The 16,307-nt window shown below is 36.4% G+C and overlaps 1 protein-coding gene across 1 annotated transcript; it reads left to right on the forward strand.

The window, feature by feature from the left end:
• The first annotated feature begins 14,149 nt into the window (after positions 1-14,149).
• On the forward strand, positions 14,150-16,039 carry LOC134748877 (uncharacterized). The gene is made up of 2 exons (XM_063683710.1): positions 14,150-14,206; positions 14,535-16,039. Exons 1-2 carry the CDS (start codon positions 14,173-14,175, stop codon positions 16,037-16,039), a joined length of 1,539 nt encoding a protein of 512 aa, XP_063539780.1. The 5' UTR covers positions 14,150-14,172.
• The last annotated feature ends 268 nt before the right edge of the window (positions 16,040-16,307 follow it).

Genomic DNA, 16,307 nt, shown 5'->3' on the forward strand with positions numbered 1-16,307 from the left:
CATAAAAGTAAAAGACTTCTTAACTATATAATAGACGGTATTACTCGTACACAATTACCTAATGAATTTTTCGCGAATGCACTTGATTAATTACTATTTATTGACATTATTGTAATGATTTTAATTTAGTCTTATTAGATGACAAGTACGCTACCTAATAATTTTAAATTTTAATGCATAGCCTTACATTATAAATTTATAACCTTAAAATACTTATAAGCAATTTTAGCATGTAAGTACTTTAGAGTACCTGTAGCACCATATTTTATAACTGTATTTGCATGTATTTATACGTGAAAAGCAAATAAATGATCTGATTCAGAAATAAAACTATGAAAACGGATTATTTCGCGTATATTGAATTTATGTCGGGCAGACGAAACGGAGCATTTCCACTCGGGTGAAGGAACACATAGCTGATGTCAAGCACCGTCGACCTAGGTCTGCTGTCTGTGAGCATGTCATGGATAAAGCCAATCACTCAATCAAGTTTGATAAGCCTCTGGTTCTTGCCAAGGAGAAGCGTTACATACCCAGAATGCTGCGCGAGGCCATTGAGATTAAGAAATATCCAAACTTTAATGGGGAAGATGGCTTTTCTCTACCACCAGCTTGGGATCCTGTAGTCCACCTGATAAAGGAGCAAGCGAGACATAGACTGTGAGACCGTAGTGTTGGATGATGCTGGACATTCTGATGTTTTGAAAAGATGTGTCCCGCCGAGTTTGTTGCCGGTCCCATATTGGGATACCCTCCTACAATTTAGGAGGGAATTAAATCTTCTCGGGTCCGTGGTGTAGGGTTGGAGCCGGCATAGTTTTTTATCGCGTATATATATATCTTTACTTGAAAAATAATTATAGTGTATAACTAGCCTTATGAACCGATTTTGCATGTACAACCAGCCTTAAAGTTTGTAGTCTATGATTGTTCATTATTTTAGTATGTGGGTATTTTTGCATTTTGTAATTTTTCCTCAGTCACCCGTTGACCACGAACGCTGTAAAGAGTTCGAAACGTCGGGATGTATTATAAATTCAATATACGCGAAATAATCCGTTTTCATAGTTTTATTTCATGAGTAACTATCGCGGTAACCGAAGACAATATGATCTGATTCAGATTAGAACTACTTAATTTAAAATGTATAAAAACAAATAAACGAATCTATATTGAGGATGACGTTGACGTGTTAATATCGATAGCATCTCGGCGGCGCCTCACATCTCCTTATTAAATGATTGCCACTCGACACGAAGAAAAAACGCTACAAAAACGTGTGTGTAGCCACAGATTTAATAACAGCAAGAAACAGGCTTTCTTGGTTTGCGAGTTTTTAGTGTTTTAATATGTGTTAGTGTAAAGTGCTCTTAAAGTGCTCTAGAGTTAATCTCGTCGAGCGGTCTGGATGACATTCTGCATTGTTAACATGAAGTTATATTATAAAACAGTTGTATTTAATACTTAAGATAATTTAACAAAAATCACTCAATATCATGAAAATAAGGATTATCGACACAAAAGTTATATCATCAACGTGAGTACATGACGGAAAGAGAAGAGTACAAATTTCGACACATCATAGTTTTTATCTTAGAAGCTATATCTACAATACGGGGTTTGTAATACGAGCGCCTGTGTTCAGCTATTTTTAAGAATAACTTGTCACTTGATTTTTAATACACTTTAAAGTTTATTCCAAGACGCAATGTATTGCGAATTTTGTTATGTTTAAGGCGTGACAAGCAACGTCAATCACAATGATAATGGCGTACATTGAAGATAATATTGTATACCTAAAATGTATGTTTCGTATTTCTGTTTTTGTTCGACGTCGTTCCGCAATAAATACAATTTAAGTAACTTCTAGAATTTATAGATCACGAGCGACCCGCACGGCTTCGCACGGGTAGTTCAACTTATTTACACAACACCTTTACAAATTATACATGAAAACCTTCCTCTTGAATCACTCTATCTATTTAAAAAAACCCTATCAAAATCCATTGTCTAGTTTTAAAGATCTAAGCATACATAGATACAGAGCGGAAAGCGACTTTGTTTTATACTATGTAGTGATAAACACGAGAGTTCACTATTTGTAGACATGTTTTCAAGCGTTTTTTCCATTGCTATCTTTAGTTACCAGCCTAAAACCACTAAAGTACTTAATTACCGTAAACTGCACACAACTAATGACAATAATGACACATAAAGTTTTAACCGTCATTTAATCTTGTTAAAGGTTTTTCTATAAAAAAATAAGTACCTACTACCCTACTACGATATTGAATTAAAATGGTTGTTTTATTGCGGAAAACATAAATGTTAAGTTCAGGGTTGTAAAAAATCGACCACCGACAGGGTTTGAAACCGTGACCCCGCTAGCTCGCCACCGGTTAGTTTAGGTATCTACTCGTGGTTTTACAACTAAGCAGTAAATAAATAAATATTACACAAATTGATCAAGCCCTACAGTTACTCATCAGACAATGATATAGTGTGATATAGGTATGTAACTTATGTAAGTGGATATAAGTGAGTCGTATACAATTTTGTGTATTGTGGTGTCTACTTAAATTGTGCGGAAAGCCATTTTCGTTTAAAACTGAAGAACCCGCATTGTATGTATGTGGTAGAGAACTTTGGTAGTTGATACAATTTACGTAAACATTTCAAAAATGGAAAAAAGTACCTAGTCGAACTGTTCTATTTTGGATAGGTAATTAGGTACCGAAACAATTATTTTTCGTTCTTTATTGTTTCTTTTATTGAAGTGTGTAATATGATTTATATATTCGACATTAAAATAAAAAGAAACACTAGCAATTCCAAATGTTACTACACTATCACAGTTTTATCTGTTTCTTGTAAAAAACAAAGCACTCTAGCATTTGTTCCGCTAACTTCCTTTCACCTCATCGACACGAAAGATTTCTACTAAGTATTATTTGGGTTATTATAGAAAGTGTGAAATTAAGTCTGATTTAGTGTCAAAACGTGTCAATTATACGCGGCATGTGTATTAGCCAGTTGGATAACCACTGCATTTCCAAAAACTAAAACATTCGGTGCACAAAAGTGTCAAATCATGGCTTCCATTTACACCACTATATTTGGCCAGGAGTCGGGCACAGTTGGTTGCTCTTCTAAACAATTCAAGTGCCTATTATACAATGTATCATTTCTTTACTAAGTGCCAACGAAATAAAAGTTAGGAACTTGTTTTATTTAAATTAAGAATATCGTTAGGTAACGTGTCCGTATGCCACAGACATTTCACACGAAAATTAAGATATAGTTTGTAAAAGGACTGTCTCATTTCAAACATAGACAGAGAGAATCATACTATCTTTGTCTTACACTAGTACTAGCACCCAAAAGAAAAGGATGAGTATAGTATTTTTTTGTTCTTATTTACTGACAATTTGGTTTGATTAACTTTATTTTTTAACTAATGGTTCTGTGAATTATTGTGCTTTTGAATTCGCGATAAGCTTTATAAGTCATATGTAAAAATGACAGGCGCCCTGAAGTAAGCGCGCTCCGAATGTGTTTACTAGTGTGTAGGTAGGGCGCCGCAGGCGCCTTGAAAGTTGGAGCGCGCGAACCATTTATGTGGTTGTGGGTACTTTACTTACCTACTGTCTCTTCTCTACCTACCTGTTTTAGATGTGTGACATGTGCAATATTTGTATAGAATTGCACGTTTAATGCCGGTTATAATGGTGTCTAATTAGTAATTTCCCAGTTTCAACAAATGCGTCGCAAGATTTCTACTTAGTTAACATGTTAGGTATGTATACCATACCTACTAAGTCAAAGTACCAGTTAATTTATATTACTAAATAACGGATCCAACAGTTGTAAACTCCTGCGCAGCTGGCGCCTATTCTGTTTGGTTGTTTGCCGCCACACGTCGTGGCCGATTTTATCTTTCACACAACGCAATCACCAGGGGACACCTTATACTAGGGCCTTAAGTGAGCGCGGCTGAACACGAATGACTGGTAAACTAGGAACAGTGGAAAAATCGTGACGCACATTTTGTGGGACGACGGCGGCTTTCAACTGTTCGAGAAATCGTAAGTCTGTGGGTCTTAAACTATAATATCAGCACACACTCAAACTTTATATTGCGTACATAATTTATTACATTGACTTACATATTACTGCGTAAAGACGGGCCTTTCGGGCACTACGAAGTGTTGTGCATGTGCACATTTCGTTGTGGTGCGCATGTTCGCTCGGAGTTGTATGAACGGCCTATTATTATAGTTATACTTAACATATTCGAATTTATAGGGTTTGTCCTCAACTTACTGTATGTTTGTCAAGAAAATTATTGGCATAGGTAGAGTTTAGACCTATCAGATTGTAGTAGGCAATGTAGGCATCCTAGTTGTCGTAATCTCCAAAAATCAAAATAAAAACCTACCTTTAATTAATAATTAAACGTTCAAAAAGTTTGTGTTTACTTAATTATGAAAAATGACAGAAATGTAGGTACCTATATACCTGTATTTTAAAACGATATTGCTACCCGGGTCTATTGTAATCCTACTCTTACTTAAATCCTAACTGTTATTGTACTTACCTACTTGATACTTACCTATGCAATAAAAAAACCTTTTCTTCAGGCATATTGTTTTAATTAAGTTGACCAAAAATTACATTATACATCTATAGTGTTTTAAATACGTTTTAAGCTACACATTGGAATAATAAAGTGATCTTACTATTTCACAAGAATGGGACACGTCATAACCATCGTCTCAAAGGAAAATCCCACAAAAGTATATCAAATATGAAATTGGGTAAAAACAGGATTAAAAAGCAGATAATATAACCTTTGTTCCCCTTAGCTTACTTATTGACGTAGTCATACATCATGACTTTGGCATTCAGTTAAATACGCACTAAAAGTAAACAATAGATATGGTGCGGTGATTATGGCGCCCAGATAACATTCTGTTGCGCCCCATTCAGCCATATTGTTGAAGTTTTTGTTTGTTTCCGCCTCAAACCACAACAATGGCCTCTTGCATAAATTAAAATAAAACTTGAGATAAAACGCGTTCATTAGCGCGTACGTATTACATTTATTTGGTAAATTGTTCTGTTTCTAAATAAAATTCGCGTTAGGCGTAGTGCACACCAGTCTAAAAATCATTTTTTAGGTATTAATTTTGTAGGTACCTAATTTGTATTATTTTTCGATGATAGGTAGGTAGTTTTGAGGATGTCTAGGTATGCCTAGTAGTGCGAGAAGCCGCTATCTATCCGCTGATCTTAGCTTTAGGAACCGAACAGACAAATGATAACACTAAATCCGAGTATGAACCAACTTTATAACATCAGGGAGGGAGAAAATGTCATGATATCATCAAGCTGTTCTGATGTTGGAGACGGTAACTCAGAGTACCTACGTTTAGGTATTTTTTCAAATATTATAGTTACAGCAAAGATAGATATAACTCCGTAATAGATGGATACAGTCTAAGGAAAACACGTGCCTCGAAAATCACGAAAATTTGATTCTCGATCAGATGTCGCTACTACCTTTGGCCTTCTCTCGTATAGAGGGCCTTGACGGTTTCGTTTGTTATTTATCAATTTTAACGCATATCAGTGAAAGAACAGGGGTCAAAATAATTAACGCAAATAAAAAAAATCATTAAACCATATTTAAATACATTTTATCGTATTTTTATAAATCTTCATTTTTAGTTTTAAAGTGTGTCGATAGATGGCAGTGAATTTACTGTGGTTACAAAATTTACTATGACAGTACCGCTCTATTATATTATATCCTCTTTGGTTACAGGTTACAGTATAGGGTATTTGATTACGAGTCAAATCAGTTTCTTTTTTCAAACTGTCAAAACGATTTGCTACTATGGAATTGATATGAAATAACCTACTCTTTATAGTTTTATATGAGTTTTAAAATATAAATTATGTCTAAAAATAACTGCTGCCTACGTTTCTCTATTAATCTCTGGTGCTTTATTTCTTGCATGGGTAAAATAATTTATTTTAAACAGTCCAATACCCTTTTATAGGCCCGTAGGAATCTCGTGCCTAATTCAAACGTGAACCCCTAGCCTTACACGTGAAAACGAAACAAGATGGCGGCGCTCTTCCCAAACGTGTAATTACAATTTTGTCTATCAAAATATTTTAATTCAGTTTACGCGTCGGAATACTGTAATGTATGATTAGTGGGCTACAAAGCTGTATATTTGCTTAATGGACGGAGATAAAAGCGCGCGCTATCGGTCGGATCTGGTAATTAGAGGGGATGCCTCTTCCTCCGCGAGCCACTTAAAACTACACTTCGGAGACATTGGCTTGTCATGTTCAGTGTTCGCTGCAGGCTGCAGTATGTTTATACACTTTATACTACTTACATTAACTTTTGCCCGCGACTTCTTTCATAGGTATCCGGGTGGAAACAGTTAACCAGATCCTCTTTCCGTTAGCGGAAGGCGAAAACTTTAATTTATCCCTAGCAATACTTGTTACGACGTTTTACCTACCAAATATAACTATATTTTTTCCTTTTTAGACACCTGACTACTGACCTGACTCGAATTCACCTTCATTACTTCGTAATCTCGCAACCTTTTAAGAAAATTATGATCCTAATATCAACAGTTTATACACTTAAATCTTTTATTTATATAAATTCCTAGTTAAATTCGCAAAACATCTTTTTTGTACTTACTCGGAGAAAATTCTTAGATTTATACAGATCTTTATGCCTTAAACCCTACGATTTACATCTGCTAGCTGTCTGCTCCAGGAAAGGGTAGAGTCAAAAATTAATCCTAAATTCTTAGCCTTAGTGCACACGGAAATGCGCCGCCAGACTCATCAAACAGGATTGGTGCGATAGCGACTGTACTAAGCTGTTGAGATTTAACGCTGGCTGCCCAGAATTACGGCTTGACACTTGGCTGGATTAACACAAATACCAAAACCACTTTAAGAAACGAACAGTTATTAAGAAACGAATATATAAGTCCAATCTAATACCACTATATCGCAATCACCAATCAAACACATTGAAGCGAGCACACAACCAATGTATTTTTCATCATTTGACTTGATTTTTCCTACGGCTGTAAGTAGATACGGATTTGTAATTTTTTTGTGTTTCTTAGATAGATTTTAATAACTTAGTGTTGACGTAACTGGTGACCGAAGAGCTGGCGGCTTTCTCGCACAACGTATCAGCATTGCGATACAGCGGGGAAATGCCGCCAGCATCCTTGGTACAATGCCTCAAGGGCCTATTTTAGATTTAAGCTAGTTATTAATTTCGTTTACGTAGTACCACTGTATATATCTTGTATGTAAATAAATGTATTTAAACTTAGTGTTATTTTTTAGATTTATGAATTTCAATTATACCTAATTCATACAAATATATATTTAAAAATCCCTGAGAGCGTAATAAAAATGGAATGATATTTATTTGATTTCTAACTATGTAGTTGGCTATATGGGTAAGTACGCACTATACTTCTAGATACCAATTTGATAGGTAACATTATATTCTCTACTCTACTTCAGTTTCTGAATATGACTCTCTGATGTGTGAAATAGAAATAGCACTCAAGTGCTCCCCTAACAGGTAATCATATTGCTTTTAGTAAAATTGCTTTATAAATATTCAGTAAGAAGGCGAAAACTTAATGACGCCCTATCGCCCTTTAATTGCGAATTACGTGCATTTAATGCTGTGTCCGAGTTTTATTTTAACGGACAGTCCTCCATTTATTTAATGCACTTTTAATTATGTTTTTATTGGAGAACAGTTGTTTCTTATTAGGCAGTTAAACGCTATTTTATTGCGACTTTAGCAATGGAACGAATTACTAAGTAACTAATTAGGTACCTACCTATGTAATTACAACAGTAATATTGCTTTGTCAATCCGCGATACAATAACGTGCTTATTTTTTATACTTACTTGCCTATTTTGTATGCAATTAATGTTCAACCCTTCCAACGTAAAAACAAACAGCATGCAAATAAATATAACAAGCCACCACTAAAAGGACAAACTCAACAAAAGGGAGTGTAGATAGTTATATCTTATTTCTATCACGTTATTCATTTAAACCTAGTTATTGTACCTATTGCGGATCGGTAAAGTAATATTATTGTTTTTCGATTTCCGCAAAGTAACGCCTGTACTTATTTATAATCCTAAGTTGACTTTTACGATGAGAAAAGATTTCTATGCTCTTCATTTGTCTTTATCTAGTTGTACTTGCTGTGCAATGCGTGCGTGTTATCTCAATGGGAGTGACTTAACCTATTATAATCTATGTATGTAATCTTCCTGCTTTTTTCTAAGGACCAACGTAACAAAACAGGCGCAAAATAAAAATGTCGAAAACGAGAAAAAGGAACAATTTTATTTAGTTGTCTCTAAAAGCGTCCTACCGGCACTGTTACGAAACAAAGTGCAAATGGATTGATTGCGCCAATTTCCAGTCACAAAGGGAGCGAAATTGCATTAAAAGCCGAGTCTCCGGCCATTTCGCAAAGCACTTACTCCATTACACGTCACAATGTCGTTACCTAGTGCGGTGTGTGACAAAGGGCGCTTTGACAACGTGATATTGATATCTACAAACACTGATATGTACATCTTACTTTGATATTGTTCGGCGATAGTCGTGTCCATGAATGTTATATACCCATCTGATAGGCACTATTAGATCATACCTGAGTACAATACCGGTTAAAAGGTCTAAACAGCCATGAACAATTTTGAAACGTATCCCATACAATATTTACCACCTAATTTTTCTTAATTTTTCGGAGATGCACTTGGTGCTCACTAATCTCTGGAAAAATAATTACACCCTAATAGTTACATACATACATGCCATATTTAGATACCTACATACCGTTGGTTGTAGCGGGGCGTGGCGCACGCCGCCCATTGTTGTGATTTTCCCGGCCATACGTGTCTGCCTCTGTCTAGCGGCAGCCTCTTAAAGGTCAACTGGAGACCAAGGCCTTATGCTTATGGTGTTCGTCGACACTTCTTATGAAAAAACTACTTATCGAATCGAAGCACCTTATCTTCCTTCACAATCTCACGATACGAGGTGTATACGAGTTTCCACAGCTGATCCAGCTCATTATCTCTCATTTCGAGTTTGCCCCCTTTTTTGGCTTAATGTTCCTGGGTTACAAGGAGAGTCAACATTACCAGCCACGTTACCAGTGTTACCACGTGTGCCTCGCCTTGTCCGTCTCAGCCACTGAGGTAATTAAGGAGCAGCCAGGCGGCGCCGTTCTTCGTTTTTCATTCTTTGTCTTCTTTTCTTCTTAAAATGTAAGACCTATTGACGAGCAAGACGCTGCGATAATCTGAAAACTTACTACAAAGAACTAGAAGCAAACTTACCTATTTTCAATATTTCAACAACCCATCACGCTCGTATATTATTTATGTAGGTTCTGCCTAATCTTTGCAACCGAAATAAAGTTTGCGCTTCTCATATCTAGGGTTGCCTGATCGAATGCAAAAAATATCTAAAGAAACTTGCTCGCTGGGTTTGGTCTCAGGAGTCCGGCCCCCCAGTTGATGTTGTACGCTGCTTTCATCGGGTGGGAATTTTCAATAAGTATAAAACGACACTGGTATGCTGGTAAGTACCTAGAGTAAGACCAAGATAAGTCTGTAACGATTTTGATAGCACACGCAGTACAAGTGTTATTTATACGTCATAATTTCATAGAAGTTTGACGTTTAAAATACGAGAATCGGCGAGGATTTTCTTTTAGATATAATTTACAGTTTCAGTACAAATCTTCCGCCGGCTCTCGTGAGTTTTACCTATACCTACCTTCAAACTATTACTACCTAGTACCTACCTACTTTATGTTTTTGTTGTTTTATAGACTGCAATTTATATACAATAATGAAACTCCAGGTCTTAATTTAAGAAATATTTGTAAACTTGTTTGTAAACGACTGTTTGTTTCTTAAATAAATAAAAAAAAATAACACGTGCACTGCGTGTGCTATCAAAGTCGTTGCAGACTTATCTTGGTCAGAACTCTAGTTTTAATTTTACAGATCCTAAATAAAGAGTACCTACACGAAATCAATTCATCACAAAATCAAAATGGACGTAATGATTCTAATAGGGATGATGACACATGTTGAATTTTATAACAAAATCTAGTAAAAGTAAAAGTAGATAGCAAATGACCAATTTATCACAATAATGTGGATATTAAAATAATATATGGAAATAATACAAAAATACAGGATCTGAAATGTTTCAAAAATTTAAGTTTTTTTTAACTTCCAAAAAGGAAAAAAGTAAGGGTACCCTTCGATTCCTTACATTTTATCAGAAAAAGATTGTACAGCAACTATATACAGGTCAGTCTGCCTGTGACCACAAACGTAACGTCACGTTCGAAACGTCAGGCCATAAATAAACGTAAGTTTGTACGCGATTAAGTTCCGTGTTAGTTTTAAAATTATATATACAGAAACGCAATATTTCACTGACAAAATCGCAATTTTACTTATTTTCCATACATTCAAGAAGGGCTCTCAGTGACCTTGACGCAGTCCTTGACGTCACGTTCACTTGTCGTTTTGTTAGAAGCGTTTCACGAGTGAAGTACGACTGTCAGACTTTAACTATTATTTCTGACTTTCGTATTGCTTTAATGCAATAGATCCCATATAGACATTTGATCCTAAAAACAAACCTGTTCGATCGATACCATTAATGAAAATTTGTCATCTAGCCTATTCGATCACTTCTTCCACACACATGATCCGTTCTCCGGTTGCACCTTCTGGATACGTCTAGTCTAGTCCTTTTCGCATCAGATAATGTTAAGCTTCCGCAAGAGCTTTTTGTTTGCCTCAATTGACTTAACTCTTAACTAAAGTAATGGTAATGTCACGTCTAACTGTAAGCTTCGTAACGATACTTGTGGCGATAGAAATTAGGAGTTGACCACCAGTCTTACTCAGCTATCAGAGTTAAGTGCCTACAAACCAACATGTTGATCTTTACGGTTTAACCTGCAATTTTAAAAACAGGGCCCTGGCAACCCTCCGCGCGCCAGGCAACAAACGCGCGTTGCGACACGCTTGCGACTAATTAATGCGATTATTGCGCCCGAGTGCCGCGGCGCTAATTTGCGAATTATCGTTGCGACAAAGCGGGCTCTTATTCGCACTACTGCTACAGTACTAATATTGTTATCAGTATTTTTACTTGCTGTCACCGAAACTGTGTAATATTCAAATTCAGCAATCAGACTGAAAACTTGACTCGTCGAGTCTTACAAACATTGTTAGGTTTTGCAAAATAAAAAGTTTTTTTACAGTTTTGAATTTGATTTGTTTGAGGCTATGTAATATTTTTTCTTTATATTATGCAGGTAGTAGAGCTTAATTATAACTACTTTGACCATAACTTTGATTTAAAAGCCACATACTCGTACCTATTTCAGAATCTTAACATTATTATGTTAATGATATTTCATTAATATCGAAATAAGATACTGCTAGCCGTTCCACTCTACCACTGCCGTGTTTTGTCTATCTATTGCACTTTGTTCGCAATTAAGCTTTGCTGGTCCTGAATTTATTCCTAAACGCTATGAAGGGTGTTTCCGAGCGATGATCTCGCAAAACCCATCAGCCTCTTTTTAGGACAACAGTCATTTTGGAACATAAAAAATATTTCGGGGTTTTAAAATCGATATAGATTCGAATCCGTCTTAAGGGTGGGACTAATTTTTCTGAGACTTGTTTTAAACTTTTAACATTGAAAATGTTTCAGATCGTTTTCGTGGGGAAGGTTAATTCGGCTATATTTCCAAAAGTCATTAAGATAAACGAAAGACACTGGTATTAAAAGATGCAGGAGCTTGCGGAGTATCGTAGGGTACATTTTCGAATATCGGTTCATAACTTTTTTTTGAAAATTAAAGATGTTGGAAAAAAAAGGACAATATTTCCTGTTTTTTCGCACAGAAAGTAGATTATTCTGAAAACAAAGCCGATATTGAAAAAATGAAGAATAGCTTCTGAGGCAGATACCTATAAGATTGTCTATCATTTAGAAATAGTTATTTATTATACAAGGGTGCAAAGTTGTATTTTACCCGCGAGTGTGGAAATGAAACACGAGCAAGCGAGTGGTTCTAAAATAGAATCCTAAGCGTAGCGAGTGTTTCAACACACGAGAAGTAAAATACATTTGCACCCGTGTGTAACACAAAACTTTTCCCCTCACTATAGCGAGGAAAGTGCAACATCCACAGGCGTTAGATCATCTTCATCACTGGAATCACTCATTTTTTTACGATAATACTATATTATAACAGAAAACTCTGGAAGTTGTGTATTTTTACGTGTCGGAGTCTTCTTCTTCTTCTTTTAAAATTATGGCTTCAGCCCAGTGGGACTATTTCGCCAGTATCAAGGTATTGAGAGGTTTACAAACGACAAAAATTGTACGGTTGTACAAGACAGTGTACGGTGATTTGTTAGCTCTTGTAAATCGATAGCTAGACTTTACAAGAAGCACGTGGACTACCGGCCGTTGACTCCAAGATGGTGGTTAAACGCGCTTCAAAATTAATTCTCCATTCACTGCACACTACCACATTAGTTTACTGTATAATAAGCTATCGATATTACACTTTAAACAATATTAATAAGCATAAAACAAAGTAATTAATCACGATGCTAACTATCAAGATGGCGCTCGAACCGGAAGTCCACGTGTCGGAGTCGGTGAGAAAATTTTTGTTGACAATGTTGACATTTCTGACGATGCGTTTTGAAATTGCATCGACTCAACTTGTGCGTTCAGAATTACATTCAACATCATTTAAAAAAACAAAATGTTTCTTATGGAATTTAATGCTTAAAATCAATAAATAAAGCTAAATTTGGTATTTTTTATTAAATTCTCAAACCATTTATTTATGATAATTAATATCGAACCAGTATTATGAGCGTTTTACGTTTTGTTAGATAGCACGTTTTGACAGATGTCAAAAGCTACTTAAACACGCTCCATCCAAAGTCAAATTACTTTCCCCACTAGTGGATAAAATGCGTTTTTCCCCGCTTGTTTTAAAGGATAAAAGACGGCTTTCCGAGCTAGTGAGGGGAAAAATAAATTTTGCAATCAGTTGAAAACCGTAGGGCGGAAGCGCTGGTGGCCTAGCGGTAAGAGCGTGCGATTGGTTGTCATGCGGACCCGGCTCCCATGAGCCGTGTCAAAAATGCCGGGATAACGCGAAGATTTTTTTTAGTTCAAAACCATGGGCTGGGCAGGTTCCCTTATCATTGAATGATTCAGATTAGTTACCCCGGAGAGTCAGATTCGGCTATATTTTCGAATAGAGTTTTGAATGATTCACGGTTAGTTTCATTAGACTTATATTGACCGGGATATAGACCGTGATTACCTTTTGTATTATTTCACAAAAAAAACAGAATTAACACAAAAGGTAATCACGGTCTATATCCCGGCCAATATAAGTCTAGTATATTTCCGAATGTTATAAAGATAGACGAAAGGTACTGGTGTCAAAAGATGCAGGAGCTTACGGGGCTTCGTATCGTAGTCACCAAATTTTTGAAAATCGATACCTATACCTATTTTTTTATAGAATATCCAAAATGGCGGGAAAAAACGACGAAGTTTTCCTTATTTTCAGACCAAAAGTTGAGTCTAGTCGAATCAAGGTCGAATCCATGTCCATGGTCTAGAGTCCAGGGTCTAGGATCCAGGGTCTAGGATCCAGGGCCTAGGGCCTAGGGTCCAGGGTCCAGTTTAAAAAATAAAATTGAAAAAATGGAACTCCGATTTCAATGGACGAGCTGAACTAGATACTAAGTACTTTTTATAAGAAGAAGATATTTCTTTATTGTACAACCGTGTTACAGAGGTGTATATTTGATGTTCATCTTCAATGTCATCCGATAGTTGCGAGAAGTGCGAAATGTAATGTGTGTGTGTATATTTTTTTACGGAAGAGGTTCGATAATAACACTTGCCATGTAACATGTAAATGTCAATATTGTCATGTCATGTTATTGACAAATACTGTTGAAAATACACATATATAGAGAACAAAGATTTGCAGATGAACAGAAATATTAATTGGCCTTCGAGCAATAGTAAGTTACATTTAAACTCTACCAAGTTCAATAATTACTGTTATAACTTTCCTTGTGTAATATCTTCGTTTCTATAAAATTCATTTTTACTAAATAGTAAATATCAATCTCAATATCTATTTACGAAACGGACGAAACGAGCCTGACCTGTGATCCCTGAAGTAGCTATTCTATTATTTTAAAACCGAACTTTCAGTCTAAACATACACCTCTGCTCTGCCCAAGAAGATTTGTCCCTTCTCAATTTTGATTTTCACATGTTTTAAAAAGATTAAATCTTACAATTAAAATGCATTACCTATTTTGAAAAATACAATTAAAATTTCAGATATCCATGATCACACAAGACGGGAACCCAGATTTCTAACTAGTCAGATATGGATGAACCAGTTGGAAAACGACATACAAGCGCAAGGAGTGGAAATCGTTGAGATTAATTCCGCAGATTCTTCTCAATCGTCGAGTGAAGGCAATCCTAAACTGCATCCGTGGAGTTATGCTAGTAAACTAAATAGGGAGGAAAGCGATATCCCACAAGCCAGACCGAGAAACATAAACGGTTTGGCGGAAAATAACAGATTCCATAACGAATTCGACGGTTCTCTTTATTTCAACAACTGTAAAACCCCAGATACTGCCGAAATTGAGGCATTTAACCAAACATGCTTCAATATACTCGATAAGCTTTCAGCGCTGAAAGTGGACAGTTCAATCGAAGATTTCGATTCCAACGAGGCACGAGATGACGAAATGGAAGCCCGATGGGACGGCGTAGATAACGAAGAATACGTCTTCAGTTCCGACTTAGACCAGGATAAACGTACTATATGGATTTATTCGTTAAAAAATAGGCGGATTCTTTCAGAGGACAGCTACGAACTCGTCAATATCCGAAGCCGCGAGACTATCTCCTCCGAAATCGACAAAGAACTAGACACGAGCAAGTCAACTAGAGTATCAAGCCCTATCCCAACTACGCATATTCCGAGACTGGATCTCTCGCTCGGTGCCACTTTACCCAACGTAACAGAAGTGACCGAACCCAAATCATCGGAATCTTTAAACCGAAAATACGTGCCTATAAGACAGAAGCCGACCAACAACTGGTGTGTGGACAACTCAGAAAAGGCAAATAAGGATAATGTTACTAATATAGTTAACTGGATGGCGCTTTCGCCGAGAGAGAGACGTCACTCGCGGCACATAAATGCCCAGAAACAACTTCAAATGGTTGTTGAAGTTCCTCAAGATGAAGACAGAGTACAAGTTCCTAAAACTAATTTTCCAGATCCCGCGATTTTCGAAGCGAAATCAAATCGCGAAGACAAGTTGGACAAATCAGACGAAACAGACATCAAGACACCTTCACAAAACGACTCCCAAAGATCTTCGGCTAGTTCAAAAAGGGGGCAGTTCGTAGATAATGCAACCTATTTAATTTCACCATTTGTGCGACGAGGCGATCTTAACCCGTTTACGGAAAATGAAATGACTCTTAAAATTAAAGCTTGGAGTGCAGTAGATAACCGCCAAGCTAAGAAGCGTGATATCACAGTCAGCCAATCTTTGCAGTCTCCCATAATGAAGCCAATAGAAAATCTCGAGAGCCACGATTTGATCGCCGAGTACGGACAAAAAGGTCACCTAGATCGAAGAGTAAAAAGCGCCGGAGATACGTATATGATAAACAATTTGTACTTGCCCAATCCTCAGGAATGGAAAACTTATTTATCTGTCCCTGCAACCAGACGGTCTATAGAGCAGGGACCAGAGGTTGAGACCAACAAAACGTTACTTCAAAGTTGCGTCAGCTGCTTCGCATGTTGTAAATAAAGGTCGATACAATTTTGTAAATTATACACGTAATATCATTTAGTGTTTTTATTTAGTACGACACTGCCGAAATCCAAAACTACAGAAGATAGGGAAAGCATTTTTAGAAACATCTCTTTTACTTATCACGGGACAACAGATATCAATACTAAGCACATCAAATTTTTGATACAATTCGGCGCAAAACTGAATTTGATTTCTATTGCTCGGTTTTTTATTCTCGTACAGTCGCTATCAGTTACTCTACTTACGAGTTACTCTATGGTTT

The sequence above is a fragment of the Cydia strobilella genome, chromosome 17 (assembly GCF_947568885.1).
Source record: "Cydia strobilella chromosome 17, ilCydStro3.1, whole genome shotgun sequence".
Classification (NCBI taxonomy): domain Eukaryota; kingdom Metazoa; phylum Arthropoda; class Insecta; order Lepidoptera; family Tortricidae; genus Cydia; species Cydia strobilella.

Coding starts and splice junctions, on each gene's coding strand:
- LOC134748877 (XM_063683710.1), top strand. CDS start 14,173: ATGAACAGAAATATTAATTGGCCTTCGAGCAATA. Junction 14,207..14,534: donor TAATTGGCCTTCGAGCAATA/GTAAGTTACATT, acceptor TTAAAATTTCAG/ATATCCATGATCACACAAGA.